This window comes from Stegostoma tigrinum, chromosome 1 (genome assembly GCF_030684315.1).
Source record: "Stegostoma tigrinum isolate sSteTig4 chromosome 1, sSteTig4.hap1, whole genome shotgun sequence".
NCBI classification, from domain to species: Eukaryota; Metazoa; Chordata; class Chondrichthyes; order Orectolobiformes; family Stegostomatidae; genus Stegostoma; species Stegostoma tigrinum.
Window position 1 is genome coordinate 46196762 of NC_081354.1, and position 27647 is coordinate 46224408.

A 27647-nucleotide genomic window follows, 5' to 3' on the forward strand; every position below is an offset into this window, starting at 1 on the left:
TGCCCCTAAACCTCTCTCCTTACCTCCAGCCCAGGCCCCAAAAAAACCTTCCACATCAGACAAATGTTCACCTGCACATCCACTAATGTGGTCTATTGCTTCCACTGTTCCCAATATGGCCTCCTATGCATCAGTGAGACCAAGCGGAGGCTCAGCGGCCGCTTTGTAGAGCGCCCATGCTTGGTTTGACAAACGACAACATGTCTGGTCGCGAACCATTTCAAATCCCATTCTCTGGATGACATGTCACCTGGAAACTGGAGGAGCAGCACCTCATATTCCGGCTTGGGAACGTACAACCCAATGGTCTCAACATGGACTTCACTCACTTCAAAACCTCCTCACCCCTGACCTCATCCCATGACCAATCCTTCCTCTCATCCCCGCCTCCTTGACATCTTCTCTCCCACCTACCCGTTTCTCCCACTTCATTGACCAGTCCCACCACTGCCTACTTGCACTCACCTACTGGCATCCCACCTACCTTCCCCAGCCCAACACCTTCCCTCTCTATTTATTTCAGAGCCCCCTTCTCCCTCCCACATTTTTGGAGAAGGTTGCTGACTCGAAACATCAGCTTTCCTGCTCCTCTGATGCTGCGTGGCCTATGTTCCTCCAGTTCCACACTGTTATCTCAGACTTACTATCTCCCACTGTTTGTATATACTTGTAATGAAGAAAAACAAAATCCATCATGTTTTGAGTCTGGGAGCTTTTTGAATTCATTGTATATACTTAAACTTATAATGGAGTCAACCGATTTCCAAATTCTCCTCTGCCCCTCATATCAATGGCAAGTAGGAATAGCGACAAATGAACAATAAGCAGGAGTCAGCTATTTGGCCCTTCCAGCTTTACGTCCCATTCAATCAGATCGTAGATGATCCGATTGTAACCTCAGATTAAAACAAATTACTGCAGATACTATAAACCAGAAATCAGGCAAGCTAGAGAAACTCAGCAGATCTGGCAGCATCTTTGGAAAGAGAAGGGGACCTAACCTTTCACTCTTCTCTGAAGAGGTTACATTATGTCTTTAAATGATATTGCTGTTTTCTCTACATAGATGTTGCTTGACATGCTGTATTTCTGCAGCACTTGTTTTCATCTGTAACTTCAGATCTGCATTCTCACTTAGTGCTGATAACCCATTACTCCCTTGCTTAACATAATCTATCAGTCTTAAAAATAATATTTCAACAATAGAGTTCCAAAGACTCATAACTCCCAGAGAGAAAAAAAACAAAATTCAGTTTTAAACAGTGACCCTTAATTCTAGATTCTCTCAGAAGAGAAAGCATGATCTCCATTTACTCCGTCAAGACACCTGAGGATCTTATGTTTTAATCAAGTTGCCTCCTACTCCTCTAATCTCTAGCAGACACAAGCCTAGCCTGTGCAACCTCTCCTCAACAAGCCAACACATTAATTCCAGGTGTTAGTCTGGTAAACCTCCTGTGACCTGCTTCCAATGCATTTACATTTACCTTAGGAAGAGCACACAGTGCTCCAGACTCCAGATATTTCACCAGTGCCCTGTATAACTGATGTATAACCCCCACTATTTTAATAAAACAGTTATTTTGAGAACAGAATACATTACATCAGCTTTCCTAATTACTTGCTTTACCTGCAAATGATTCATTCACTAGGACACCCCAATGCCTTTGCACCTCACTGTTCTACAATCTCTTGCCATTTAGATAATATGCTTCATTTTACTCTTCCTGCCAAAATAGACAATTACACATTTTCCTACAGTATACTACTTTTACCACTTCTTTGGCCACTCATTTAACCAATCCAGCTCTCTTTGCAGCCTTTTAATGTCCACTTCACAACTTCCTTTCTTGCCTATCTAAGTGTCAACATCAAACTTCGTAGCCATACTTTCCATACCTTCACCCTACTAAGGGCTAAGGGGCCAGCACTGATCACTGTGGCACATCAGTTGTTACATTTTTCCAACCACAAAATGACCACTTATGCGTATTCTCTGCTTTGTCAGCCAATTTTCTATCCATGCTACTGTCTACAGTCTACACAATAAGCTTTGATATTCTGTGGTAATCTCTGGTGTGGGCTTTTACCAAATATATTCCTGCTCTTAGACCATACAACATAGAACATAGAACTGTACAGCGTGGGAACAGGCGTTTTGGCCCTTTGGAACACGACTTCCACAAGTGTTTTGCTTTTTGCATTTCTCATCTCTCCATATCCTGTTTTCCTGAACCTGGGTCATTTATCTTTGTGTGCTAAAACTATTAACATAACACAAGAGTGAATATCTAAAGTATGTGTGAGAACGGAAGCACAGTTGAGCTTTAGGATCTTCGATTTATCATATGACAATTCTTAAACCTCTATGTTCATGCCGACAGAACTGATCTGGGCTATATATCCCCATGCCCCCACTTCCTGTGAAGAGTCCATCCCTTTCTCTCAGTTGTTCCATCTCCATTCAACAAGAGAGCCTCTGCAATGTCCACCTTCTTCCCAACCTAGGATTCCCCAGCTCCACGGTAGACAGAGTCCTCAACCAGGTCCAACCCATCTCCCGAACTTCTGCCCTCATCCCGTCTTCCCTCTCGCAAAACGATAGGGTTCCCCTTGTCCTTACCTACCACCCCACCAGCATCCACATCCAGAAGATCATCAGGCGCCATTTCTGATACCTCCAGCAAGATGCCACCATAAAACACACATTCCCCTCCCCTCCCTTGTCCGCCTTCCACAGGGACCATTCCCTCCAGGACACCCTGGTCCACACTTTCTTCACCCCCAATATCTCCCCACAGCCTTACGGCACCTTCCCCTTTAACCGGCAAAGGTGCAACACCTGTCCATTTACCTCCTCCCTCCCCAGTCTCCAAGGGCCCAAACATACCTTACAGGTAAAGCAACACTTCACCTGCACTTCCCAGAATCTAGTCTACTGCATTCGCTGCTCACAATGTGGTCTCCTCTATATTGGAGAAACAAAACATAGACTCGGTGACTGGGTCACAGAACATCTATGTTCTGCTCGCAAAAAAGACCCGAACTACCCGTTGCCTGTCACTTTAATGCACCACCCTATTACCTGGTCAACATCTCTGTTTCTGGCTTGCTGCAGTGTTCTAGCGAAGCTCAATGCAAGTTAAAGCAACAACACTTCATTTTCCACTTGGGTACCCTGCAGCCCTCCGGACTCAATATCAAGTTCAATAATTTTAGGGCCTAAACTCTCCCCTGTCCCAGCCCCCTACCCTACACACCAGGCCTTATTACCACATAGCCTGCCATTACACACCACCTGCAGTCAGTCACTAATAGTCCTCATTAACAACTATTCACCCTACCAGCCTAGTTGTTATCAACTTCTTTGTCTGTCCAACTGCACTTCTCTCTCTTTAGGCTCTATCCTATCATTTATTTCCTTCCCCAACCCTCTCTCCTTTTAACTGCACATAAAGTGACATTTTCCTAGTCACCATCAGTTCTGAGGGTCACCAGACCTGAAATGTTAATTCTGATTTTTCCTTCACAGGTGCTGCCAGATCTGCTGAGCTTTTCCAGCAACTTTGTTTTTGTTCCAGAATTGATCTCTGCTGGGTATGAGGGAGGAAAGTTAATGAGCACACCCAGTTTCACATACAGCAAGGCTCCCTCATTCCACCTTAGAAATTTGTTTTTAAAAAGTGAGTAGATTTATTGGAAGCAAAAATTTGTTACCACCCTCATACCCAGCACAGATCAATTCTGGAACAAATCATGAAATTCATGATTTCAAGGCATAAGCTGAAAGAGTAAAGAAGAAATGATGCATTTTTAGATTCAAGTTAGAATTGGAGGTCTTAGCTGCCACCGTAGAAATGTAATTACAGACAGAGATCAGGCATTACCGATACACTAGAATGATGCCACGGACTAAAAACTATACGATGAACCTGGAATTATTTCCACTAGAGTGAAGAAACTGAAGAAGAGAATGAAGTTATTAAAATTAATGTTGATTGTAAACAGATGAAGATTCTTTTCTTCGATTGAGGAGTCAATGACAAGAGCTCAACAATTAAAAATGGTCACAAAAACCAAAAACAGCAAATCTTCACACTAATATAATACAATGTGAGGCTGGATGAACACAGCAGGCCAAGCAGCATCTCAGGAGCACAAAAGCTGACGTTTCGGGCCTAGACCCTTCATCAGAGAGGGGGATGGGGAGAGGGAACTGGAATAAATAGGGAGAGAGGGGGAGGCGGACCGAAGATGGAGAGTAAAGAAGATAGGTGGAGAGAGTGTAGGTGGGGAGGTAGGGAGGGGATAGGTCAGTCCAGGGAAGACGGACAGGTCAAGGAGGTGGGATGAGGTTAGTAGGTAGCTGGGGGTGCGGCTTGGGGTGGGAGGAAGGGATGGGTGAGAGGAAGAACCGGTTAGGGAGGCAGAGACAGGTTGGACTGGTTTTGGGATGCAGTGGGTGGGGGGCAAGAGCTGGGCTGGTTGTGTGGTGCAGTGGGGGGAGGGGACGAACTGGGCTGGTTTAGGGATGCAGTAGGGGAAGGGGAGATTTTGAAACTGGTGAAGTCTACATTGATACTATATGGCTGCAGGGTTCCCAGGCGGAATATGAGTTGCTGTTCCTGCAACCTTCGGGTGGCATCATTGTGGCAGTGCAGGAGGCCCATGATGGACATGTCATCTAGAGAATGGGAGGGGGAGTGGAAATGGTTTGCGACTGGGAGGTGCAGTTGTTTGTTGCGAACTGAGCGGAGGTGTTCTGCAAAGCGGTCCCCAAGCCTCCGCTTGGTTTCCCCAATGTAGAGGTAGCCGCACCGGGTACAGTGGATGCAGTATACCACATTGGCAGATGTGCAGGTGAACCTCTGCTTAATGTGGAATGTCATCTTGGGGCCTGGGATGGGGGTGAGGGAGGAGGTGTGGGGACAAGTGTAGCATTTCCTGCGGTTGCAGGGGAAGGTGCCGGGTGTGGTGGGGTTGGAGGGCAGTGTGGAGCGAACAAGGGAGTCACGGAGAGAGTGGTCTCTCCGGAAAGCTGACAGGGGAGGGGATGGAAAAATGTCTTGGGTGGTGGGGTCAGATTGTAAATGACGGAAGTGTCGGAGGATAATGCGTTGTATCCGGAGGTTGGTAGGGTGGTGTGTGAGAACGAGGGGGATCCTCTTGGGGCGGTTGTGGCGGGGGCGGGGTGTGAGGGATGTGTCGCGGGGAATACGGGAGACGCGGTCAAGGGCGTTCTCGATCACCGTGGGGGGAAAGTTGCGGTCCTTAAAGAACTTGGACATCTGGGATGTGCGGGAGTGGAATGTCTTATCGTGGGAGCAGATGCGGCGGAGGCGGAGGAATTGGGAATAGGGGATGGAAGGGAGGAGGTGTATTCCAGGTAGCTGTGGGAATCGGTGGGCTTGAAATGGACATCAGTTACAAGCTGGTTGCCTGAGATGGAGACTGAGAGGTCCAGGAAGGTGAGGGATGTGCTGGAGATGGCCCAGGTGAACTGAAGGTTGGAGTGGAAGGTGTTGGTGAAGTGGATGAACTGTTCGAGCTCCTCTGGGGAGCAAGAGGCGGCGCCGATACAGTCATCAATGTACCGGAGGAAGAGGTGGGGTTTGGGGCCTGTGTAGGTGCAGAAGAGGGACTGTTCCACATAACCTACAAAGAGGCAGGCATATCTGGGGCCCATGCAGGTGCCCATGGCCACCCCCTTAGTCTGTAGGAAGTGGGAGGAGTCAAAAGAGTCGACTCTTGTCCCCACACCTCCTCCCTCACCCCCATCCCAGGCCCCAAGATGACATTCCACATTAAGCAGAGGTTCACCTGCACATCTGCCAATGTGGTATACTGCATCCACTGTACCGGTGCGGCTTCCTCTACATTGGGGAAACCAAGCGGAGGCTTGGGGACCGCTTTGCAGAACACCTTCGCTCAGTTCGCAACAAACAACTGCACCTCCCAATCGCAAACCATTTCCACTCCCCCTCCCATTCTCTAGATGACATGTCCATCATGGGCCTCCTGCACTGCCACAATGATGTCACCCGAAGGTTGCAGGAACAGCAACTCATATTCCGCCTGGGAACCCTGCAGCCATATGGTATCAATGTGGACTTCACCAGTTTCAAAATCTCCCCTTCCCCTACTGCATCCCTAAACCAGCCCAGTTCGTCCCCTCCCCCCACTGCACCACACAACCAGCCCAGCTCTTCCCCCCAACCCACTGCATCCCAAAACCAGTCCAACCTGTCTCTGCCTCCCTAACCGGTTCTTCCTCTCACCCATCCCTTCCTCCCACCCCAAGCCGCACCCCCAGCTACCTACTAACCTCATCCCACCTCCTTGACCTGTCCGTCTTCCCTGGACTGACCTATCCCCTCCCTACCTCCCCACCTACACTCTCTCCACCTATCTTCTTTACTCTCCATCTTTGGTCCGCCTCCCCCTCTCTCCCTATTTATTCCAGTTCCCTCTCCCCATCCCCCTCTCTGATGAAGGGTCCAGGCCCGAAACATCAGCTTTTGTGCTCCTGAGATGCTGCTTGGCCTGCTGTGTTCATCCAGCCTCACATTGTATTATCTTGGAATTCTCCAGCATCTGCAGTTCCCATTATCCCAAATCTTCACACTGATGACAATTACAGCTATAAATATTTTGCCACAGAAATGTAGAAACCACTTGTGCTTTTTAAGGGACATGTAAACAGATCTTTAAGGCAGAGGAGGATATTGTGCTTTGGGCAGATCTGGAGCATTACTTTTTTTTAACAATGCTATTGAACAGCCAACATGTACATAATGATTTAAATGGCTTCTGTGCCATAAAGTTTAGCTCATGTTAAATATAAAAGATGTGCAGAGCAGTAATCAGCATAATGATCTGGACCAATTTTTTCAGGACCTGATATCAAAGGTACTTAAGTACTGCACCCAAGGCTGACCACTCATGTTCACATAGGAGGTAAGAAAACGAAATTGGCAATTAAAAACTAGTAAATATGATTTTACTGCTGCAGGTAAGTTTTCATAAAATTATAGATGTATGCAGGAGCACTAGTTTCTTAAGTGCTAGTGGTGGAGGCTGCAACTTGTACACTCAACCTCAATTTCCATTTGCACCATAAATAATCTGTTTCAAAAAAGATATAACAATTTAGCGGAACAGCATCTGATATTCAAGTTCATTGAATAAACATGAGCCCATATTAGCCTTACATAACCTTCAGTACAATTACACTGCCAGGTATATTCTTCATTATGTCAGAAAGCCAGATTTTACGTCATAACCAAATAAGTGTTGCAAGTAAAAACTGCAAGGCAACTTGATTTCTATACTTGCTAAGAAATTAGAAAATACAGGCACAGAATCAATCTGCCATCTTTGAATGCACTAAGAGTATAATCTCCAAGGGACAAATTTTACGGTCCTACAGAAATTAGTCAACCATCTAATTTATTCCTCCAAAGGCCAGTTACTTCAAATTGCAACATGAAGTATGCTAAGTTTTATCACACCAGAACCATCTGCATGAGCATCCAAGAGGTTCTTAGTAAGAAAAATATGTCTACCACAAGTAACAGTCCTGTGAATCAGCAATAACACATTACCATGAAACCAAAGAAACACTTCGCATCTTCTATTCCAGCATCAGCTCTTTATAAAAAGCTTCACCATTACTAAACATATGTTTCAAACTATAACCTATTATTTTAACCAAACATATACATTGATATTTCTAAAATCCATTAATAAATTTACTGTTAATTAGCTTTGGATTTGTTCTATAACAAACATTCAACAAATTAACTAACAGGTCAAAACACCTCACTGCAGCTCATAACAAAAGGTAAACTGTGAAAATGCATCCAGAATTTGCTCAGAAAATAATGATGCCTGAACAATAGTGTTATTATGTGAAAGTCAGTAATAACCTGCAGCAAGAAGCGGAACAGGGTTAGGGTTAGCTAACCCTAACCAGCTGCAAAGCCACAAGTTGTGGGCTGATTTGTGGTACTCTGCTTTTAGTTTTACTAAAATGGGATTACATCAGCTTCTCTCATGAAGTTGCTGCAGTTATGCACATGCTGTCCTTCAGTCTTGTGACAGTTAAGTCTGGCAATTAACATACAAATACTCTTTTAAGGATGAAAGAAAGAATAGGAATGGGGCAGAAGTAGGCGGTGTTCGCACGACCCCCAAGCCCTACAATAAGATCAAGACCAACCTTTACCCTTAATTTCACTTCTTGCACAATAAGTGAATAAGGGATATGGCTAGAGAGCTGAAATTTCAATAATTTTGGCCTCGAAAATATTCAATAACAAGCCATCACAGCCTCATGCATCGATAAATCTATAGATCATAACTCACTGTGAGTGAGGAAATTCCTCTTCATCTCAGTCTTAAATGATCTTGAGACTATGCCAAAGTCATGCAGAATTCTCTGTTTCAACCTCATTCTACAACCCAAACACTGCAGCAATTCTTAGCAGCTCACCACTACCTCCTCCAGGGCAATTAGGGATGGTTAATAAATCCTGGCCTAACCACTGATGCCTTCATCCAATGAATGAATAAAAAGACATTCAGAAACCGTCAGACTTTCACAATAAAACAAACTCTTCCCCCAAGAATAAATGTAGTTAGCCTTTGCTGCATCACCTCCAGTGAATATATATTGCTTCTTAGAAGTGGCCAAAACAGAGTAAAGCATGACAAGTGTGGTCTTAACAAAGCCTTATATAGGTCAAGTTAGTCTTCCTCACTCTTGCACTTAAAAAAAACCCTTACAGAAACAAAAGGCGACATGCCATTTGTCTTCTTAACTGTTTGCTGAACTTGCATGCTCGATTTGTTTTTCTTGTGACATCTTAATCATTCTGAATATCAACAATTTTTAACAGTCTGATTTTCTATACTTTCTGTCAAAGTGGATAACGTCTCAATTCCCCATATTATTCTTCCATCTGCCATATGCTTATTGCTAACTCTCGTAAATTTGTCAACAACACTCTTACAGCATTTCAATTTCCCCAAAGCTTACCCTCCCAACTAGCACTGTATTGTACTCAAGGTGCTTTTATCTAAGTAAGTATTATCCAATATGCTTGCTACGTATAGTGAATGAGGCTCAGATACATGATGAATTGATTCTGTTTCATTTTTAAAGCCACACAACATTATATTGTGTTGAAGTTGCAGCATGCATAGGAGCACAGGTGTCATGTCCTAGGCCGCTATTTGTTGCTCACCCCCAAATAAGCAAAGAGTAAATCATGTTTTGTTAAACAGGAGCCACGCCAATGGCTATGTTTATCAGAATCTAGTCATCCCACCTCCTTGACCTGTCCGTCTTCCCTGGACTGACCTATCCCCTCCCTACCTCCCCACCTATACTCTCCTCTCCACCTATCTTCTTTTCTCTCCATCTTCGGTCCGCCTCCCCCTCTCTCGCTATTTATTTCAGAACCCTCACCCCATCCCCCTCTCTGAAGAAGGGTCTAGGCCCGAAACGTCAGCTTTTGTGCTCCTGAGATGCTGCCTGGCCTGCTGTGTTCATCCAGCTTCACACTTTATTACCTAGCTGTCAGATTTGTTGTGATCTGGATACTGAAGAGTCATTTGCTCAAGTGAAACAAGAAAATCAGTCTGCAATTTGTAACAGCCTCTGTTCCTATTCTCTCTGTCTATGTTTAAATGAGAGCACCAACAGATCTCGGGCTAGTCTTTGGAAGGAAAGTGGTCCAATTGTTCTCACGATTACAGCATCCCCCCACGTGATTACAGTTCAGTTTTGTTTAATTGGTAGTTTTCCCAAATGCCTGAAGAGAGAAAGAACTGCCAAGGAGGGTGGAGTTTGCAATTTTGGCAAGATGAATAAATCTGCTGAAAGAAGTGATTGAAAAGAATAGGGGATTATTGACATCAAGGGAGCTATTATAGAAAGTTGACCCTGAGCCAAAATTCTACCAAATGTCTGAACGTGGTGAGCAACAGAATGCAAGAAAGGCAAAAGTCAGAGCACAAAAGTAAAATATAAAAAATGTTTGATTTTTTTCCATCCCAACTCACTTATCAATGCTGATCAATGAGACATTTAGTCTTGATGTAATTTCAGTTTTTGAAACAAAGTAGAGAACACAGTCAGAAACAGAATGTTACATTTAACAGATTATCATCACTTTTTCTAAGTATATAATACACACAGAACAGGCTTGTGAACAAGTGGATTGCAGAAGACTTTTGAAATTGTTTTTCTAGTTCTGACATGGAGTATATCAACATTGAATGATAATGGCTTCAAACTTTAAGCCTCATTTCAAAGATTTTGCATTTGTTTTATTAATGTTGCATTTATTTTGATCATGAGAAAAAATAAGGAAGAGGAATTGGGTGCAATTTTTTAATGTATCACGTGACTTTTAATAGGAAAGACTGGAGAAGTTGGAATTGTTTTCTTTGGAGAAAAGGACGCAGAAAGGAGATTTGATACAGGCATCAAAATCATATGGGTGAGGGCAAAAATCACACACACAAACACACACACACACACAAAAACGCAAGCCATTAATGGCTCTTCAGGACTGCCCCATTATTCAACTGGATCATGTCTGATCTAAATGTTTCAAATTCCACACTCGCATCTATCTTGACAACCCCCTGCCTAACAAAATTCTATCTGCACCTTAAAAATATTCAATGACCCGCATCTCCACTGTCTTCTGAGAACAGCCTCACAACGCCAGGGACCCGGGTTCGATTCCCGCCTCGGGTGACTGTCTGTGGGGAGTCTGCACATTCTCCCTGTGTCTGCGTGGGTTTCCTCCGGGTGCTCCAGTTTCCTCCCACAGTCCAAAGATGTGCAGGCTAGGTGGATCGGCCATGCTAAATTGCCTGTAGTGTTCAGGGGTGTGTGGGTGCTAGGGGGATGGCTCTGGGTCGGATGTTGCAAGGGGCAGTGTGGACTTGTTGGGCCAAAGGGCCTGTTTCCAAATTGTGGGGAATCTAATCTAATCTAAACAGTTCCAAAATCTCACCACCCTCAAAATGATCGAGAATTAAACGGCGCAGATTTTAAAAATTGCTAAAGAAGCAACAAATGAGGAAAACAAAAAGAATTGAGATATCCACAATGGTATTAAACTATTAACTGAAAATGAAGAATGTGCAGTTTATAGGGAAAGCTCTGGCAGTAGGTAAAACTGCTTCTTCAGAGAACTGGTACAGGCATGATGGGCTGAATGGCCTTTTATGCTGAACAATGCTGCGTCATTTTATGTGGCAAATGAGGTGATCTGATCACAAGTTTGGATGGATTCAAATGGTTAACACAACACAGGTCATTAACATAGAATGTAAACTGTTGCTGTTCCACCACTGTTCCTACTGCCTCCCTACTTGTTAGCCTGCCAACTGGAAAATATTCTGCTTATTCTTGATGTTTTCTGTCCATTATCCAGTTCTTTATATCCTCAATCCCAAGAGTCCTTGTCTTTTGTAATAAATTTTGATGTTACCAAACACTTGAAAAACATTAATGCACTTCTATCAACTCTGCAAGCCACATCCCTCAACAAAAATCAAAAAAAATTGGCAGTCATGATTTTCCTCTCATTAAAACCATGCCAACTTGTTTACACCTTTTTAATAATAAATGACAGAAAATGTTTAAAATTTGATGTCAGGCTAACTGTCTTGAAATTTATTTTTTCTCTGTCCTTCCAGTTTTGAACAGTGGTATTATACTTGCTACCTTCTAACCTACGGGACCATTCTAGAATCGATGGAATCTTTTGTTTTTCTTTAAACTATCAAATCAACCTTGTATCAAGAAAGTGAGCATTTGAATAAGTGGAATCTCATGCTTTCAGAGATTTTGCCACTACTATGCATGATCCTGTGTGTCAACAAACGCAGCCCTTTCTAAAATGACAAATTTTAATTTAAGAAATGCTTGTTTTTTTCTTCTCAATTGCATTATTCCTTCCCTGACTTAACACAGGCATCGTACATGCACCTTTCTTTTCTTTCAGTTCTTACACCTCATTGGTTAAGGACATCCACACTGTTTCTACTTTCATCACAAAAGCCATAGATGCTTTGTTGCCATCCTATGACAGCATACATTTACAGCAACTTTAAGGGCAAAAATGTTTAAAATCTAAACATGCACGAACAAGTCGAGCTAACAGGACACATCATGAGATGAACCGGGCGGCATGGTAGCTTAATGGTTAGCACTACAGCCTCACGGTGCCAGGGACTCGGGTTCGATTCCAGCCTCGGGCGACTGTGTGTGTGGAGTTTGCACATTCTCCCCGTGTCTGTGCGGGTTTCCTCTGGAAGCTCTGGTTTCCTCCAACAGTCCAAAAATGTGCAGGCTAGGTGGACTGACCATGCTAAATTGCCCGTAGTGTTCAGGAGTGTGTGGGTTATAGGGGAATGGGTCTGGGTGGAATGCCCCAAGGGGCGGTGTGGACTTGTTGGGCCGAAGGGCCTGTTTCCACACTGCAGGAATGTAACTGCTCCAGCAAAACTGCCACAAAAGCATTTAATTGAGAACACCATTCACAGAGTGTAAGTGGGAAAAATAGTTTCCTTCCTTACTCTCCTATGAACCTTGGACCATTGGAGTAGGAGTTGCCAGTCACCCTCCAGCAGTTCACCAACATGGTTGAGGTTGTACAGGACAATGGTGAGGCCTCTTCTGGAGTATGGTGTTCAGTTCTGTCTTCAGGGTCTAGGCCAGCTTTCCAGCTCCTAAGATGCTGCTTGGCCTGCTGTGTTCATCCAACTATGCACCTCGTTATCTCTGATTGTCCAGCATTTGCAGTTCCTATTATCTCTAATTTGGGATTATGTTCGGTATCGACTAGTTGGACTAAACGATCTGTTTCCATGCTGTACGACTCTGTGAGGCTAATCAATAAGCATCAGATAATTATTCCAATCATTGAGTTATTACAACACTGCCAGATTCTGTTTTCATCCCACACTCCAAAATACTCACATTTTGGTGGGTTTCAGTAGCGGGAAACCAAGAGTAAAATTCTGTTAATGTCCCCCCAATCTCAATATAGTCTATGGCCCCAAACCCAGCTTGGATGAAATTAATTTACTCAATTAATACAGAGGATCATCTTGTGACTACATGATCAGATTCTTACTGAAAAAAATGTACAAAGCAATTGAGCTATCAGGAGAACCAGGTAAATACTTTTCATTCAAAACTATTTGCCTATATCCTTCTCAAAACCCCCAAGATGTTTTTGTTTTTTTTTAAATTCAGAATCTGAATTGGAATCAGAATCTCACTCTCAGTATAAGTATTCAGACCTTTTCTTCCTATTTTTACATGGTTCACTAGTTCAAGCCTCAGGTACATGAGATGGGAAATTTAAAATCTATTTTCCCTCTGCATGCACAGTTTAATTAATGCTAGTACAGCAATGTCTGCTACCTTGCACATTCATAACTCTGCTTGACCTAAAATGCTAACTCTGTTTCTATCTCCACAGGTGCTATCAGAGCTGAGTATTTCCAGGCTTTTTATTTCATACTTCCAACATATTTTGTTTTAATTATATTTCCGAATCTGGGCCAACATGTAAAGCATTATCTAATTTTATTAAATAGACACAGTAAACAAGGGAGAGTGTTAATTAACATTAAAATAATCAAACTTACTTTTCTCCTAGTTCTTCTACATAGACAACAACTGGTCCATTATCAGGATCGACTGCCTGAATATGAGCATTGTAATATTTACCATCATCCAGTACGACCTAAGGGGTAATGAAACCATTTTTTATTTAAAAGTACATAAATTTTCTGACAGTTTTATTGCGTATGTAATGCATCTAAAATAACAAACAAACCCAAGCAAAGCAGCAATTTATCCAGGTTTTTCAGTGAAAGAAACCACAGGAAAGGTATGAAGATACAGGAAAAAGCATGAACCAAATAATGAAATACTTCAGAGGATGCATTAGCAGGAGGGGCTAGGGCCTCATGTTGGCTGTAGATAGCATCATGCTCTAGTGAAGATAGGAGAACAGAAGAATATTCTGGAGCATTTTAATTTCAGGAATATTTCTTTTAAGACATCAAAGAAGGGAGTTTGAGTTCAAAACAGAGAAACTCAGTACACAGAATTTGTAAAAACAACAGGGTCTGAGAAGAGGTGGCATAACAAGCCTTTCTTTGATCATGGTTTATCTTCAGATGAGTCAGTGTCTTCAGGTCAGGAAGGATTAGAATGAAGAAAATTACAGTAACTTACATCCTTCAATTTCTCAGTAATTATTCAATCACAACCAACAGTTAATCACAGGGAAAAACAAGTTAACAAATTTTCAGTAATCCAGTGAGAGTTCCCCAATGTTTCAGTGGACCCCAAACTTGTTATTATCTCTCTAGCTTAATATGTTTGGTCAGTTTTGGGTTACTTGTTACTTTGAAGAGACCCTTGTCATGCAACTCTGATACTTTTCACTTTAGCCCAGCCATTTGGTTTGTCTCGAGCATCATCTTATTTGTTGATACTTTTGTTATTATCTCTCTGCCTTTATTAATGGGTTCACAGGAATGGTCTTCATTGTTTCACTTGCTATTCAGCTGTTTATTCACACCGTTTGACACTTTTGATCGCCTGCAAAGATTTGTTATTCAGCCTGTCAACACTCCACTCACAGTATTTGTACTTAACTGCTAACACTCTTTTTAATAACCAGAAATTATCTTGACATTATCTGGCCGCCTATGCACCACACTCCACTTCACCTGACGAAACAGAAGCGCTTCAAAGGCCTGTAATTTCAAATAAACCTGTTGAACCATAACCCGGTGTTGTGTGACTTCAGATATTTCTGAGTTGTATTTTTTAAAATTCATTCATGGAAAATGGACCCAAATGGGTGCTGCTGGCTGGTCAGCATTTATTGCCTGTGCCTAATTGAACTGCTGCAGTCCACATACTGTAGATAGAGCCATAATGCCTTTAGCAAAGGAATTCCAGAATTTTGACCTAGTGATATTGGCAGTGAAGGAATGACAATATATTTCCAAAGTCAGGGCAGTGTGTGGCTTGGACAGGAATTTGCAGGTGGTGATGTTTCAGTGTATCTGCTGCCCTTGCCCTTCCAGATGGAAGAGGTCATGGGCTTGGAAGGTTATATTGAAGAAGTTTTGGTGAATTTCTGCAGTGTAAATAGCACTGACTGCAGCTACTAAGCACTGGCGAAGGAGTGGATGCTAGTGGATGTGGTGCCAATCAACTCATCTGCTTTGTCCTGGATAGTGTTAAGCTTCTGGAGTGTTGTTGGACCTGCACCCATCCAGGCAACTGGGGAGTACTCCACCACACTCCTGACTTGTGACTTATACATAGTGAAGAGACTTGGGCAACTCAGGAGGTGAGTTACTCGCCACAGTATTCCTAGTCTCTGGCCTTAATCTTATAGCCACTGTATCTACATGGCATGCCCAGCTGAGTTTCTGATCAATGGCATCGATGTTGATAGAAGTTTCAGTGATGGTAACATCATTGAGTGTCAAGGAGTGGTGGTTAGATTGTCTCTCATTGGAGGTGGTCATTCTTGACATTGGTGTGACACAAAAGTTACTTGCCACATATCAACCCAAGCCTGGATATTATGCAAATCTTGTTGCATTTGAACATGGACTGCCTCAGTATCTGAAGAGACCTACATAAATATTGGCTCAACTCATCTTCTTTCTTCACATCTTCCAATGTTAAGGCATCAAACACAATCTGAAGGACCAATATTCACTTTAACTCTTCGACTTTCTAAATCATTGCAGAAAGACATTTTTTTCTGAGAGAGAAAGCACCAGAAAGCAGGTGCGAAAGAGAGAGAGAGAGAAGGTGAGAGCGCGTGAGAGAGAGAGAAATCACACACAAGCATGAAAGAGAAAGCCTGTGTACACACAAAAAAGAAAGAAAATGCGCACGCAAGAAAGAGTGAGAGGGAGAAAAAGCGCAGGTGCGAGTGAGAAAGTGCGCACGCAAGAGCGAGCCAGAAAGCATGCACATGCGAGAGTGAGAGAGAACACGTGCATGCGAGAAAAAAACCGCGCACACACATGAGAGAATGCGGGAGCGAGAGAAAGCGTGCGCGCGGAAGTGAGAGCGAGAGAAAACGCACGCGAGACAGAGGGAAAGCGGGTGCGAGGGGGAAAGAGAAAGTGTGTACATGCGAGAGAGAGGGAGAGAAAGCACATGCACACAAACGAGAAAAGGAGAGAAACTGTGAGAGGGAGAGACAGCACGCACACACAAGACAGAAAAGCACGTGAGAGAGAGAAAGTCCACGTGCGCGAAAGACAGAGAAAGGAAGCGCTCACACATGAAACTGTGACGGGAGAGAAGGCTCACACGTGTGAGAGCAAGAAAGCACGCACGAGAGAGAAAGTGTGTGCACACCGGTGAGCGAGGCAACACGCGCACACGCAAAAGAGGAAGTGCGTGCTAGAGGAGAGAAAGCGCTTGCACGCGTGAGAGGGAGAAAGCGCGCTCACGTGAGACAAAGCGCACACGCGCGTCTGAGAGAGAAAGTGAGCAAGCACATGCGCAAAAGAGCTAGAGAAAGCACATGACAGAGAAAGCGCGCAGATGAGAGACAGAGAAAAAGAGCACGCGCGTGCGAGAAACAAAGAGATCCCGCGTGCGCTTTCTCACCCTCACTCTCACGCACGTCCTTGCTCGTGAACACGCTCTCGTGTGCTCTCTTTCTGTGTCTCGCACACTTTTTAGCTCTCATGCACTTTTTCTCTTGCACGTTCTCTCTCGTGTTCTCCCTCCCCCCTCCCCACGAGCTCTCTCTCACTCTCTCTACATCGCATGCACTCTCATCCTCCCTCTCTCTGTGACGCCCGCCCCCTCTCTCGCATCCTCCCTCTCTATCTCTGACTCATCCTCTCTCTCTCTCTCTCTCGCGTGTGCTGTCTCTATCGCGCATTCTCCTTCTCTCCCACATGAGAGACAGTGGGCTCTGTCTTGTGTGCCCTCTCCCTCGTGCGCAATGTGTCTATCTCTCTTGTTCATCCTTTCTCACTCTTTCTCGCGCGCTCTCTCCCTCTCTCTCTTGCATGCGCTCTCTCCCTCTCCTGCACTCTCTTTCTCCCATGGTCTTTCCCTCTCCCTCTTGCGCGCCCTCTCTCTCTCGCGCATGCTTTCTCCCTCTCTTTCTCTTGCATGCTCTCCCATCCGCGCGATCTCTTGCCCGCTCTCTTTCCCCGGCTCACGCACGCGGTCTCCCCGGCTCTCCACCCGCCCACCCGCCCCCCCACCCCGCTGCCTCGCGTGTGCTCTCACGCTCCCTCCCACAGCTCCCTTGCGCACGCACGCGCACTATCTCTCTCCTAGCCTGCCGCTCCCTCGTGTGCGTGCTCTCTCTCCTCCCTCACGCGTGCTCTCACTCTCCCTCCCCCAGCTCCCTTGCGCACGCACGCGCACTCTCTCTCTCCTCCCCCCCGCTCTCACTCTCTCTCTCCTAGCCTGCCGCGCCCTCACGCGCTCTCTCTCTCCTCCCCCCAAGCTCCCTCGTGTGCATGTGCGCTCTCTCCTTCCCCCAGGTCCCTCGTGCGCTCGCGCTCTCTCTCTCTCTTGCCCCCTCCAAACACTCGCGTGCGCGCGCTCTCTCACTCTCTCTCTCTAACCCCTCCCACGCTCCTTCGGGGACGCTCTCTCCTCCCCTCAGCTCCCTCGCATGCACGCACGCACACTCTCTCTCTCTAACCCCGCGCTCTCTCTCCTTCCCCCAGGTCCCTCATGTGCTCTCTCTCTCTCTCTCTCTCCCCCCACTCACTCACGTGCGCGCTCTCTCTCACTCTCTCTCTCTAACCCCTCCCACGCTCCCTCCTCCCCTCAGCTCCCTCGTGCGGGCTATCTCTCTCCGCCCCCCCGACTCCCCATCTCTCTCTCTCCTCCACCCGCTCCCTCGCACGCATGCGCTCTCTCTCTCTCCACCCCGCTCTCTCGGACGCACGGGCTCTCTCCATCTCCACCCGCCCCCGCTTCCTCGTGCGCACGCGCTCTCTCTCACCCCCCTCCCCCCTCTCACCCCCCACCCCCCTCCCCTCTCCCCCCCCACCCCCGACCTTCAATCTGTCTCAGTCTCGCGCGATCTCACTCTTGTGCGCTCTCCCTGTTTCACTGTCCACGTGCTTTGTCCCTCTCTCAAGTGTGCTCTATGGCGCGCGCGCGCGCGCACACACACACACACACACACACACACACACACACACACACACTCATGCTCATGCTCTCATGCTCTCTCGCGCGTTGCCCTTCCATCTGTCTCTGTCTCACGCGATCTCACTCTCGTGCGTGCACGTGGTGTCTCTCTCTCTCCCCCCGCTCACCCTCTCTTTCTAGAACATAGAACATTACAGTACAGTACAGGCCCTGTTCTGATGTGTTATGACACACCTTTAGAACAGGTGGGAGTTGAAATCCAGGTGTTCTGGTTCAGAGATAGAGATACTACTACGGGGCTACAAGAGCCTTCCATTCCGTAGGGTAGTGTCAGATCCCGAGCTATCCTCGGCTGCTTCATCCAATCACCCACTCTCCATCACAAGGACAGAAGTGGGGATATTCACCAATGATTGTATCATGATCAGTACCAATCACAACTTCTCAGATCATGAAGCAGCCATTGTCCACACGTAACAAGACCTGGACAGTATCTAGGCTTGGGCTGAAATGTGACAAGTAATATTCACGCCCCACAAATGTTAGGCCGTGATCATCTCTGATAAGAAACAGTCTAATCTGTTCCCCTAGACATTCATTGTTATTATGAATTTTCCCATTTTCAATATCCTGGGAGTTACCATTGACCAGAAACTGAACTAGGCTTAACATATAAATACAGTGACTACAAAAATTGGTCAGAGATGATGAAAACTGCAATAAGTAAAATGCCTCCCGACTCTCCAAATCCTGCCTACCATCTACAGGGCAGAAGCCCAGAAGTGTGATGGAAAATCCCCACTTCCCTGGATGAGTGCAATTTCAACAACGTTCAAGAAGCTTGATGCCATCCAGGACAAAGCAACCCATTTCATTGGCACCACGTCACTTCACTGATGCTCCATAGCAGCAGTGTAGGCTATCTATTGTACAAGATGGATGGTAGAAATTTGCCAAAGGTCCTTAGTACCTTCCAAGCCCACAATCAATTCTGTCTAGAAGGACAAGGGCAATAGATACAAGGGAACAATATTCACCTGCAAGTTCTCCTCCAAGCCTTTCACTATCTTGACCGGAAAATATGTCGCTGTTCTTCAGTGTCACTGGGTCAAATTCCTGGAATTCCCTCCCTATTGACATTGTGGGTCTATCTCCAGCACATGGACTATAGTGATTCAAGAAGCCAGCTCACCACCATCTTCCCCTGGGCATCTAGAGGCAGGCAATAAATACTGGTCCAGCCAGCAATGCCATTTCTCATACTGCTGAGATTGTCTTTTGTCCTATGGAGTACCTGTTTATCTTTGTTCAAAATACACTTAAAGAAAAATAATTCTGTTTACATCAAGTTTTAAATGCGTATGGATTTAAGAATTACGTTTATAACTATTTACAAATTGTCTTCACTTAACAATAATAACTTGCAGTTAAACTAATAACTCTGATGCAGGGATAGAATGCACTGTACCCAAATTTGCAGATGCCACTGAAAAAATTTGGGAAAATAAGTTGCAATAAAGAAATTTACAAATGCATTAATTATGTGGGCCAAAATCTGGCTGATGGATATATCCAGTTTGGTTGGAAGAATAGAACATAGAACATAGAACGTAACAGCACAGTACAGGCCCTTCGGCCTTCGATGTTGTGCCGACCTGTCATACCGATCTCAAGCCCATCTAACCTACACTATTCCATGTACGTCCATATGCTTATACAATGACGACTTAAATGTACCTAAAGTTGGCAAATCTACTACCGTTGCAGGCAAAGCGTTCCATTCCCTTACTACTCTCTGAGTAAAGAAACTACCTCTGACATCTGTCCTATATCTTTCACTCCTCAATTTAAAGCTATGCCCCCTCGTGCTCACTGTCACCATTCTAGGAAAAAGGCTCTCCCTATCCACCCTATCTAATCCTCTGATTATTTTATGTTTCAATTAGGTCACCTCTCAACCTTCTTCCCTCTAATGAAAACAGCCTCAAGTCCCTCAGCCTTTCCTCGTAAGACCTTCCCTCCATACCAGGCAACATCCTAGTAAATCTCCTCTGCACCCTTTCCAAAGCTTCCACATTCTTCTTATAATGCGGTGACCAGAACTGTACGCAATACTCCAAGTGCTGCTGCACCAGAGTTTTGTACAGCTGTAGCATAACCTCTTGGTTCCGGAACTCGATCCCTCTATTAATAAAAGCTAAAACACTGTATGCCTTCTTAACAGCCCTGTCAACCTGGGTGGCAACTTTCAAGGATCTGTGTACATGGACACCGAGATCTCTCTGCTCATCTACACTACTAAGAATCTTACCATTAGCCCTGTACTTTGCCTTCCAGTTACTCCTACCAAAGTGCATCACCTCACACTTGTCTGCATTAAACTCCATTTGCCACCTCTCAGCCCAGCTCTGCAGCTTCTCTATGTCTCTCTGCAACCTACAGCATCCTTCGTCACTATCCACAACTCCACCGACCTTAATGTCGTCTGCAAATTTACGAACCCATCCTTCTACGCCCTCATCCAGGTCATTTATAAAAATGACAAACAGCAGTGGACCCAACACTGACCCTTGCGGTACACCACTAATAACTGGTCTCCAGGATGAACATTTCCCATCAACTACCATCCTCTGTCTTCTTTCAGCAAGCCAATTTCCGATCCAAACTGCTATATCTCCCACAATTCCATTCCTCCGCATTTTGTACAATAGCCTATTGTGGGGAACCTAATCGAACGCCTTGCTGAAATCCATATACACCACATCAACCGGTTTACTCTCATCTACCTGTTTGGTCACCTTCTCAAAGAACGCAATAAGGTTTGTGAGGCACGACATTCTCTGTCATGCTTTCGCGCGCTGCCCTTCCATCTGTCTCCGTCTCGCCCCATCTCTCTCTCTCATGCGCTGTCTCAGTCTCGCCCAATCCCTCTCGTGCACTCTCTCCCTTGCTCACATGCTGCCCTTTCATCTGTCTCAGTCTCGTGCGCTCTCTTGGACACACATTCTCCCTCTCTCCCATGCTCTCAGTCTCCTGCACTCTCTCTCTCTCTTGCATGCGTTCCCTCATGCACCCTCGCTCACCCTCTCTCTCGGGCACACTCACTCCCTTGCTCTTATTTGCGTGCGATCTCTCTCTCTCACACACGGGTGTTTTCTCTCTGTCTCTGGCCCTCTCTTGCATGCGCTCGCGTGCACGTTACGCAAGAGAGCACACGTGCAAAGCCAGACAGAGAGACAGAACGCAAGACAGGGCGAGTGAGCATGAGAAAGGAAAAGAAGAAAAAGGCGCCAGAAAGGTAAAGGAGCAGGGGAGGAAATAGGAAAGCGAGAGAACTTTGACAAAACAACCTGCAAATACTGGAAACTTGAAATAAAAAGAGATAATGAGGTAACTACTCAGCAGGTCTGGCAGCAACCATGTAAAGAGATAACATTAAAGTCAATTTTCATGTCAATGTATATGAGAACTTTGCAAAGTCTGCAATGTTTGGAAGGGCAGCACATGCTGAGATGACTGAAATTGGAACAAAGTATTACAGAAGGAACAGTCCCTTCAAAATACTGAAAGGGTAGGAAAATATGTTTGATCATGGTATCATCACACTAGAAGTGAAGAAAATGGCAAAGGTCGATCCACAGATATACATACATCAGATGCTGATGTAGAGAGTTTAAAATATCAAGAGAAAACAACAAATATCACACACACTAAAGAACAGTCGTACGTGCTACATCATAAGTGGAGGGGGCGCACTTACTGCATATCATGTTGCGATGCCCATGGCCCCATTGCCACCAAACCTCAAAGTAGCTGGCTGCATCAAGGAATATGCCCATTCAAAATACTGAGCAAGGTGAAGACATTTTAACAAATGGAACACCAAATAAACTTGTTTTTCTTAAATGTTTTTCCAATGTACAGTCTTCGATGTTTTGTGAAAGCACTGTGTTAGCCTAATAACAAGGTTAGGGATTGCAGTTTTCACAGAATATTGGACTCCTAAGTGCCAAATAAAAATCCTGAGTTTGCAAAATTTGCTAGCATCCCCAATCCTGTTCCATCAACATTCCCCACAAGCCAAAGACTGTCTGTAAGGGTGGAGGCGACAGAAATTCTCATTACATTTCGTAAGTACTTAGAGGTACACTTGTGATGCCAAGGTATGCAAGGCTACAGGCCATGTGTCGAAAAATGGCACTAGAATAGTTAGACCAGCACAGACTTGATAGGCTGAAAGGTATTTTTCTGTGCTATAGACCACTCTGACAATGACCCTATGAAACAGGTTGATGAGCCGGAGAAAGGCAGTAAGAGATCAGGAGCAGGCTAGTAGGGTAACAGGTGGGACAGTAATAAGCAAAATGAGGGACTGGAGAGCGGGCACACATTGATGCTATCAGCAGCAACACAACACAACACAACCCAGTGGTGAAGTGGGTGCCACTTCCAGGCACACAATGATAACACCAGTCACACAGGTTTTCTAATCTAGTGATAGGGCAGGAGATACAGTCTTAAACAATTTCACCATTATTCTTGAGTAAAAATTAAAACATGAAGAAAAATACAGTACTGCTTACCTTACATTTGTCTCCAACAGCGTACTGCATTCCAGCAGCAATAGAATAATCTTTCTTCTGCTGTGCTGCAAGGTACAGTTTAAATATAAAATAGTAAATATAAGATAGCAATGAACTAGCCAGCTCAGAATCAAAAAGTTGAATATTATGTAAGCCACTCACCTTGTTCGATTTTCTGCCAAACTTCATATTCAATATTTCTATAAACATTTGGGTTGAATGCTTGGAGGACCTTTCTTGGAAGGGTCACATGAGTCGAACTTTCACTTTTCATTTGGTGTTTCTGAGAGCAAGAAATAATAAACACACATCTGCAATGTTTTAATGGTCTGTCTGCACATTAAAACTGGTAGGAATAGAATTTTATTGTGGGCCATGACACAAAATTGACATTATTAAAATCAGCTGTCTGTTATCTGCAACAGCCAGTATTTAGTTCCATTGCAAACAACATGATAAAACATCAAATGCTGCACACAACAGCTGATCATCATTTGTCTTACCTCAGCACTAGAGTTGAATCTCATCCATTATCTGTTTACTTTCTACCATTTGGTTAAAAATGTGGGTAACAATCAACCTTTCAAAGGTTACTCATTAGTTTTGTCTTACATTGATTTACAGCACAAAAAAAGGCCACAGCACCCAACTAATCCATGTCAATGTTAAGAGACCACTGCAACCTCTTCCCACCCTATTAGCATCTTCTACACTTTCTTCCCCCACATGCAATTAACAACCTTCCTTTTAAATTCACCTATGCTAACCTCTTCAACACTTTTGCTTTGGCGGCTTCTAATTCAAGAAATTCCACCATCATGCTTTTGACTGTTCATTCTGAAATGCCCAAAGAAATGACACATTGACTTCAAAACTACTTCTCCCTTTCTGATCAGGGTCGTTAGGATTTGCTCTGCAGCACCTTTTTGTAAGACTGTTGAGATTATGTTCCTGCCAGAATGATTTTTAACATGGTGGGAGGAGATGAGCAAGAAGGGAAAAGGGCATCAGCAAATGAGTGCTATCCACCAATTGCCAGGATTCGGTCAGAATCAGGCCTGTCAACCTGCTCCCAGTCAGGTATTTGAAACCTATTAATGAGGCTAGCAACCTCGATACGACTTGCTTTGCATGTTAAAGTGTCACTGGTCATGATTTCTGAGGCCTTAGTAAAGCTGACAGTTGTAGGGAGGAAAGGATGGCCTCAGGAAAAAAAGCTAAGGGCTTCTTGCAGGCCAGAAAGGAGTACTTCCTCCCATTGCTAAATTATTAAAGTACCTGTCCCTCTATTAGTTGCCAGAGAGTGTCACTAGATTACATTACTTGGTCAGACCTAACTGGTCCTTTGACCTCCTCAACAGCATTTCCTACCTGACTACAAGCTAAGCCTGTCAATCATCTTGACTTCCTGGGAAAACTTATCAATGACCAGAGATGTACAGTGTGAATCTTCATAGCACATGGAAGTCACTCCAGGATTCCTCTGCTTCTTGTGTGTCACAATGCTAAAATTCTTCTATCTTCTGGTGAAATCTCAAATACAAATTTATTTTCTGTTACTTTGTGACACATGACATTACAGATCCTCAACGTTTTCCGGACACAAGCTATAATTAGAACTCTAATCACAAATGTGATGTGGACCAAGTTAGCTAGGCCTGTTAAGATAGTAGCAAAGGTGGAAGCAGACATCCAATAACAATATGCCTTCCTACAAGGGCAAAAAGAAAGCAGCAGGCGGTACTCAGTCTCAGCCAAAAATAATTTGGTGCTAATCATATGTCTATTAAAGGAAGATTAGATCTTTATGTCTCAATTTGTTGAGGTCTCTGGACACGCCAAAAGAGTAGCCCTCAAAGTTAAAATTAAAGTTTAAATTAGTGGAATACATTTTACTATTAATTGGCTACATTGTGTTTATTACAAATAAAGTCATAATCTCCTTTCCTGTTTCAAACAGATATTTCATACATTAAGAACCTTAACAAAACCAACTTGTCTGTTGCCAATTTTGTAACACAAGTATTTTTCAGATAACAAAGTGTGGAGTTGGATGAACACAGCAGGCCAAGCAGCATCTTAGGAGGCATAGTTTTAAAGTGAAAGGAGGTAGATATCAGGGAGACGTCAGAGGTAGGTTCTTTACTCAGAGTGGTCAGAGCGTGGAATGTATTGCTGGAGAGGGTAGTGGAGTCAGCTTCATTAGTGGCATTTAAGCGGCTATTAGGCATACGGCTAATAGTATAAGGCAGCGGTGGAGGTTAAATAGACCTTAGGCGTCGGGTAAAAGTTCAACGCAACATCGTGGGCCGAAGGCTGTACTGTTCTATGTTCCAGATTTCGGATTTAAAACTAAAAGCATTTACCCAAGTTAAAACTGTCCAGTGTGTATACAACTATCACGCTGGCTCAGGTACCTTCACTTCACTGAGTCAGAAGTTTCTGTGTTCAGGGTTCACTATGTAATGGTGCACATGTTTCAGGTAAGATGTCAACATTTTCAATAATACATTATTTACAGATTACCCTTAGGGCTTTATCACATGTTTGGGCCTTGGATCCAGTCTCATCACGCTCATTGGCAGTTTTGCCCCTGTTAAAAGATTTTAAAATGACATGTATAATTGCGCTATAAATTAGTGATTTTTAAATCATAAGACAACAGCAAAATTATAAGCAAGTGACCAGGAAAATATTAATACTGAGACCACAGAAGATTTCATTTTAAAAAAGATACTTTCGCACACTGCTTGTAGTGGTTATAGTATTGCCATAGGAAAATTATTCCAAAATTCTGGATCTACCAATATCATCCAATTAGCCATATTTCTTATTTTTATTAACCTATTTTCCTAATCAACCTTTTCAGAGATGTTATCACACTCGTCTGGAGCAGATGAGTCTCTCAGTCCAGGAGTAGGGGCATGACTGCTGTGCCACAAGACGCCCCCACCCCCAGTTCAAGAAAAGTATGAGAATCTAATTAACTTCTTTATCATCACCTACCATGAATCAGGGTGTCCTTACCCACTGACAGCATCTGGATTGATCGTTCCAAATGAGCTGTCATGGGATACTGGGCTTTTCAAATTGAAGCTCACAGGTTAAGAGAATGAAATAATGGCCACTATGGAAACAATTCTGTGAGAAATACAAGCTAATAGTTTTTATTAAGCAGGAAATCAACATTAGGGAATGAACTGTAAAAACCAAGTGACCATCTAGTTACGTATGAGGTGTTAAAAAATAATCTGCTATGTATTTTTGTAACTCAGCTTTGAAATTTCCTCTTTAGATTCTCATTGGTAATCCATTAATAAAAATTGCCAGCATGCTTTGTCATCAATTAAGGAGGAGCGTGTATCGCGAGCTTCAAAGCATCTTCATAGTAGATTAGCATATTTCACAGTGCTGTCTTTAATCAAAAATATTTCTGGTTTTATTTACTCTTATGGTTTTAAATTAAATAATTAGAATTACATGGACATACAGCAAGTCTACGTCCGAGACAAAGGGTTAGAGTGGCATTAAGTGAACTTTGCTAGAAAAAGAAACTGAGGAATTGTACAGCTGCAGAAAATCGGTAAACAAGACAAAGATTGAAGTTGAAGTCTGTAAGTGAGTAATGCAAGGAATTAGCACGCACTCTTATCCTTCTGACTTTTAGAATCCAACTCAGACAAACATGTTGAGGTTTCCTCCTTTGTGTTAAACATAAAATTCAGCGTAGACTCCATTTCAAATGGGCACATTGGACTTCAGAAGTTTTAATATCAAATCTTCTGTTTTATTGCAGAGATAGATTTTGAGATGGGTGATTAACTAAATTGTAACCTCAGGTTTCCTAAAAGAAGGAACACTGCATCATTAGTGACAGTCTCCTTCAGTGGAATCAGAACAAAAAACTTATGCCTACAGTCAAAAGGTTGCAGCCAGTAGATTTAAAAATAATAACTTCTACAAGAAACAAGACAAAACTCCATCCAGCTCACCATCTACCACGCCCAGTAACCTCATGATATAAACGATTTCAAGTTGAAGTTTTAGACCAGTTACAGCATTACCCCGTTATTTATTAATTCACAAAAGATTTGAATGGTAAAACCAAATGGGAAGGACTTCGGGTACAACAGGTCAGTGAAAGAATTCTTGCATTTACACAGCACTTTTCACAAACACTGGACATCAGAGAGCATTTCATAGTTCACTGCTATTGTTAATTAGGAACAAAGAAGAAAGAACAAACAAAATTAAGGCACAGGAAAAGTCCTTTGGCCCTCCGAGCCGGCACCAACATGCTGCTAATCACAACTGAAACCTCCTACCCTTCCAGGGACCGTACCTCTCTCATGCCGAGATGGCGGGGGCAGGGGCAGGAGGTGGGTGGGGGTGACAGGGAGATGGGGAGCACAGGCACGACAGAGAGCGGAGGACAGGGAGCATAGGAGCATGGGGGCAAAGGAGCACAGACATGAGTGACAGAAAGTGAGACAAGGAGCTGTGGCGCGACAGGGAGTGGGGTAACAGAGAGCATAAGCATGCTGCGAGAGAAAGAGACAAAGACAGAGAGAGAGACAGACAGAAAGAAAGAAAGAGAGAGGACAGGTGCGCTCTAAGAGAGACAGGGAGCGCAGGCGTGCAACGTGTTGGAAGCATTTAGCATGCTGGCCTTCATCACTCAAAGCAATGACTACGGGAGTTGGGATGTTATGTTACAGTTATACAAGTCATTGGCGAGGCTGCACTTGGAGTACTGCATACAGTCTAGTCATCCTGTTATGGAAAAGGCATGGATAAACTGGAAAGTATGCAAAGAAGATTTACGAGGATGTTGCCAGGACTAGCAGACA

The 27647-nt window shown here is 44.1% G+C and overlaps 1 protein-coding gene across 1 annotated transcript in view; it reads right to left on the reverse strand.

Annotated features, from left to right (window-relative positions):
• otud4 (OTU deubiquitinase 4) overlaps positions 1-27647 on the reverse strand; it is a 129634-nt gene that overhangs the window by 40057 nt on the left and 61930 nt on the right. Inside the window, exons 8-11 of the mRNA XM_048542260.2 lie at positions 25324-25390; positions 22960-23080; positions 22798-22862; positions 13684-13781 (exon numbers count right to left, since the gene is read on the reverse strand). Coding sequence (XP_048398217.1) covers positions 13684-13781; positions 22798-22862; positions 22960-23080; positions 25324-25390 — 351 coding nt within the window. The remainder of the gene's footprint in view (positions 1-13683; positions 13782-22797; positions 22863-22959; positions 23081-25323; positions 25391-27647) is intronic.